Source organism: Argentina silus, assembly GCF_951799395.1.
Source record: "Argentina silus genome assembly, chromosome: 8".
Taxonomy (NCBI): domain Eukaryota; kingdom Metazoa; phylum Chordata; class Actinopteri; order Argentiniformes; family Argentinidae; genus Argentina; species Argentina silus.
The window spans coordinates 10,597,422-10,602,839 of record NC_139662.1 but is presented as its reverse complement, the minus strand read 5'-3'; the positions used below and the strand labels follow the sequence as shown (position 1 = coordinate 10,602,839).

At 42.3% G+C, this 5,418-nt stretch overlaps 1 protein-coding gene across 1 annotated transcript in view; it reads left to right on the top strand.

Moving 5' to 3' along the window:
- Window positions 1-4,581: 4,581 nt before the first annotated feature.
- The window catches only part of nol4lb (nucleolar protein 4-like b), a 104,694-nt gene continuing 103,857 nt past the window's right edge, over window positions 4,582-5,418 (top strand). The window contains exon 1 of the mRNA XM_083675008.1: window positions 4,582-5,418. This exon is cut by the window's right edge and continues 57 nt beyond it. Coding sequence (XP_083531134.1) covers window positions 5,134-5,418 — 285 coding nt within the window. The 5' untranslated portion in view covers window positions 4,582-5,133.

Sequence of the window (5,418 nt, the reverse complement as noted above, 5' to 3'; positions counted from 1 at the left end):
CAACTTGATGGGGAACGTAAATACTGGAGGGACATTTTGAAAAGAGTTGTAGCAGTGATTAAGTTCTTGGCTGAAAGAGGACTTTCGTTTAGGAGAGATGGGTCAACCCATAACAGTAATTTCCTTGGCATCCTAGAATTGCTATCACAATTTGACCTATTCTTAGCTGAACATATTAAAAAGTTTGGCAGAAAAGGAAGAGGCACAGTGTCCTATTTGTCATCGACAATATGTGAGGAACTCATTGAGCTAATGGTTCAGAAAACCTGCCAAACAATAGCAGATGCGATTTGGGATGCCAAATATTTTTCAATAATTATAGACTCCATCCCAGACCTGTCACATGTGGACCAATTGATTGGGAAATTGAGATTTCATATTCCGGTTTATTAACAGCAGCGGGAACGTGGTGGAGCGATTTCTGGGCTTTGAGCCAATTGAGAGCCACACTGGGAAAAGTTTAGCAGACTGTGTGACTTTGATGGTGGAAGGCCTTGGGTTGGACCTCTCAAACTGTAGAGGTCAGTCATATGACAATGCAAGCAACATGTCAGGAAAATACACTGGGCTACAGGCCCAGCTGAAACAAAAAAACCCTCTGATAGACGTTAACATCTTAGACGGCAGTAGCCCAGAGGCTGACGAGTTTTTTAACATGTTGCAGTCACTGCATTTTGCTCTTCATCCACACACAGATGGGGGAAAGTCTTTCAGAAGACAGACTGACATTAAAAACGTTCTCCAGTGCTCGGGCAGAGTCAACCAAGGCACTGTGGAGAAATTACAACCACATTAGAGAGGCCTTCAGTGGTATGTGCAATGATGATAATGAGAAAAGAGATACTCGAATTGAGGCCACTGGACTATGTGCTAAATTGGACACCTTAGAGATGATGTTCATGGCACATTTCTGGGACGTCATACTTGACTGGTTCCACTCTACAAGCATGCACCTAGAGAAAAGTGACATTGACATCTCTGTAGCAGCACAGCTTTTGTCTTCGTTGAAGGATTTTGTGGCGGGACAGCGAGACCAGTTTGAGGCTTTTGAAAAGGCAGCCTTAAATATGACAGGTGTCTCTCAGTCATAGAAGCACGATCTTCAGCGAAAGAGGAAACGCAAAACATTTGCTGATGAGAGGTCAGAGCCAGGTGTGACACTTGAGGGGAGGGAGAAGTTCAAAATAGAAATGTTTTATGTGGTCATTGATAAGCTAGTGGCATGCCTTGAACATTGCTTGGACGCTTACAAGCGTTTGACCAGTCTCTTTGGAGTTCTGTTTATGTCAGATCAGGTGTCTAACAGTGATGTCATAGTGGAAAAGGTAAATGCACTCTCCGCTACATATCCATCAGACCTGGACATAAACTTTGCCAATGAACTCATCCAATACAACTCTTTCATGTCTGACTCTGAGGGTGAGAAGTGCCCAACTAAATTGCTTGAGACGTTGCAGGCACTTAATCTGCAGTCAGTGTTCCCCAATGTTTTCATGGCATTTCGGATTTTTCTAATTTTGCCAGTGACAAACCATCAGGGTGAGCGGACATTTTCCCTTTTAAGCAGAATAAAAAAATTAGTTGTGGAGTAGCATGTGCCAAACACGTCATCTAGTGGATGATTTTGCGAGGAGGAAGGCAAGAAAGACACCAATATAGGAAACTGGGAGGGGAGGGGGGGCCCAAAAGACATGTGCCCAGGGGCCTCACAGGGCCATTATCCGGCCCTGCCTTTTCCAAAACATGCACATCACTGGTGAGACAAAGACAAGAGATGTTGTACAGTTGCCTACCATAGATTAAAATATTCAAGATTCCTTTATCGCCATGCTGATCAAAGATTGCTAGGAAATTGCTTCATCCATATATTTAGAAAAGGTAAAAACATGTGGTAAAAAATACAGTACATAACATAGACAATAGCAAACAGAGACTCTGAATGTTCGTACTGCCTACGAATTACCAAACGTATATACCGCATACTAACTATACTACATACTATTTAGGCTATACGGTTTTGTAAATATATATGCAGTAAGTGACAAGATTTCAACATACTACATCTGATTCATACTGAGAATTGGTCATCTAACAATGTTGTTGACGGTAATTGGTTCAATTCCGCTACTGCTTTACTGCTCCCTTACCTTTTGCTCCATTGAATTATGGGGTCAAAATCGGAAAGGACTTCCAGAATAATGTGCTGTAAATTTATACCACGCAGAAAGGCAAATCTAATATGACATCCTGGCATTTTATACATGCTAAATTCCGGTCAACTTTGCATATAGCAAAACTTCCTAATCTTGCATACTGAAAACGGCAACTAACTAGGTGGCAGTATGAGCATCCAGACACGGCCACTCACTGAACACAGGCATGTGACAGTTGGGGGGGGGAACTCAAGTTCTCTCTTTGACTCACAGCTAAGGTCAGTGATTGAGCAATGAGCGTGACATTTGCTTGAACACAAACTGTGATGATCTCAGAGATAAGCCTTTTAACTGAAACTTCAATTCGTAGACAGCTAATCGGCCAAAACTGCGACATGACAACCCAACAGATATTCTTCAGAGATAAAAGTATCCATTATAGCCTGGATGTAATGTATTTGGGTGGAAAAAAGAACAACTATTATTTTCTTGAGGCATAAGAGATGTCAGACATCAGACTAGCAATTATGGGCGGCTAGTCAATCAAACTATGGCCTTACATAATTTGTCAGTCAAATAACCCAAAATACACCACAAACACACACACACACACACACTCTCCACACCCAATCCCACCCCCTTGTAAAACAGAGTTTGAGGGTCTGAATCTGAGGTTTTAAATGTCTTGTCTAAGGGCTGATACCCAGACAGGGCCCCCTTCACAGATATAAACAATGCGATATATGGCACATCGCGTCCGTCTGTCTGTACTCACTCAAGGTTAGGCTATTCCTAAACACAAAACACTTCAACCACTTGGATTACTCTCAAACACACAGACTTTGAGACATTAGCGTTGGAGAAAATATACAATAATGAACCTTTTTAGTGCTTGCAAAATACTTTCTATGGCCTCTATCTACTGTATGTATACTCATTCAACTGACGATCAGGGGAAAGACATACAGTACACACAAGTAGTTAAAATAGTCATATGACACACACACATGTGCACACGCACACACACATGCACACACACACGCACACACACCACACACACACACACACACACACACACACACACACACACACACACACACACACACACACACACACACACAGACACTGTGAAGAGCTAGGGTTCTCATTTTGGACACAGCCTAGTACCTTCTGAGGTGATGTATTTCACTGTGGGGAGTGGAAATACTGGGTCAATACACAGGGTAATAAACTGCCATTGATCCAGCATTATGTGTGGTGGTTTGTGATCAGGTCATAATGGAAAATCATGTTTTACTTATTATGTTGCCAAAATAGACCATTGAATTGAATCTATATGTATGCAATGTGTGATTACCAATAGTAGTGATAGTGTAGCAGCATTACACTGTATCAATGTTATCCCTCTAGGGAAATTGAGGTTCTTCAATGACTAGATTCTGTTCAGTGGCCTATCTTGCCTACTATACTGGACATAACAATACTCAAATTTATGTACAACAGAGTCAATAGAAATGGTATCATCGTAAAAAAAAAACATACTGCACCTTGGCGCACTGCCTTTGAAAACAAAATACTGTCTCAATCTTTCTTTCATGAAAACAAGGGTTGTTTTGTGTGCCTGTATTCTGTATTGGGAGAGTGCTCCTTTATTTTTGGTGTGTGAGAATGTTTTTTTTATCTTGTGTATTTATGTGCTTGCTTGCTTCAATGATTACAAGATTACATCTGGTCATTGGACGGGGCCACAAAAACAACTGACAAGGGAAAACAAAACAGTTCAACTGACATTTTCTTTCCTGAAACAAACACAATTACCCTAAAAATGAACATACTAATAATACTACTAATACTACTACTACTACTACTACTACTACTACTACTACTACTACTACTACTAATAATAATAATAATAATAATATTAAACCTATTCAATGTGAAAAATAGTATTTAGGCTACAATGGAACAGTCATTAGCCTACATCCAAAACCCTGTATTTTATAGGAAACAGCTGTATTATACAACGGGCCAATAAATAAATCCTGAATAAAATAAATTTTAGACATTCTAGACATGCACATCAAACCCGAAAACTGTGAAAACAGCCCTATTTGGTGCCTTGTGCTCCCGCATGGGACGGTTGCACAGCCCCGCTTTGTGTGCGTTTCGGTCATTAGGACGATACTTCCTGCATTTTAGCAAGCCACTGCGCGCACCCACGTCCCAGCGACGCGGAGGGTTCCTGTGTATGGTTTCTAGATCACGAGCCCGTCCGTATTATGTACAATTCGCACATATTCATCAATGTTCCGCTTATCCAGCAGAGACATCGGCGCGCTTTGATCTAGGAGAGGACGGTTCGGGACAGGCGCGGTAGCGGCGTTCTGGCCCGATTCAAACAGGTGGACAGCGATTCCAGGTGGAGTTGGAGGAGGATATCATTCCCCGCAGCTTGGGCTGCTATTCGTCTAATTAGGGTTGGACATTGTCGGCTTATGCCAAATGAAAGGAACTGTAATGGTATATTAAGGCTATTCATAAAACGCATGTTTTATTGTGTGGCACATGGGTCGATAAAATGTTGATAATCTAATTGCGAAGAATTACGTATCAGCGTGAAGACCTTTAACACACAGGTGGGAGATACCCGTTTTTGTAGGACAGCCCCTCTTTCAGTTCCTCAGCGGAGGATATGAGCCATTGACATTTGTTGTTACCCTCTGGGACAGGACGCGAACGGTTTCTGCTAACAGGTGTGAGAGCAAAGCAATCTTCGCAGCCTGCTACGGAACCGTGCTTCATTGTTCAGAGAAATATCAACCTCATAGACCTCCCTCAATACGAGAGGAGCATTTAAAGATTAATTAAAACCCAAAATATCAAATAGAAGTGTAGTGTAGAATTAGTGTTTAGAGTTCTACAGAGATCCGGGATCCCTTCTTCCTTTGTAAAGGGACACGGGACATCGGAGAGATTCACCATGTCAACGAAGAAATCCAGCGTGGATTCGACCAAAAGGAGCCGGAGCCCCGTCGTGCCTGAGACCGGGGAGATGTTCGGAGAATTTCAGGACTGGTGCCTCCGTACTTACGGTGACTCGGGTAAAACAAAGACGGTCACCCGGCGAAAATACAACAAGATTCTCCAGACCCTTTTACACACCGACGAGTCGGACGTCGTCTACATTGAGAGCAACCACATCAACGCCAAATTCAAATTCTGGGTCAAGTCAAAGGGGTTTCAGGTCGGGAACCTCCAAGGGGAC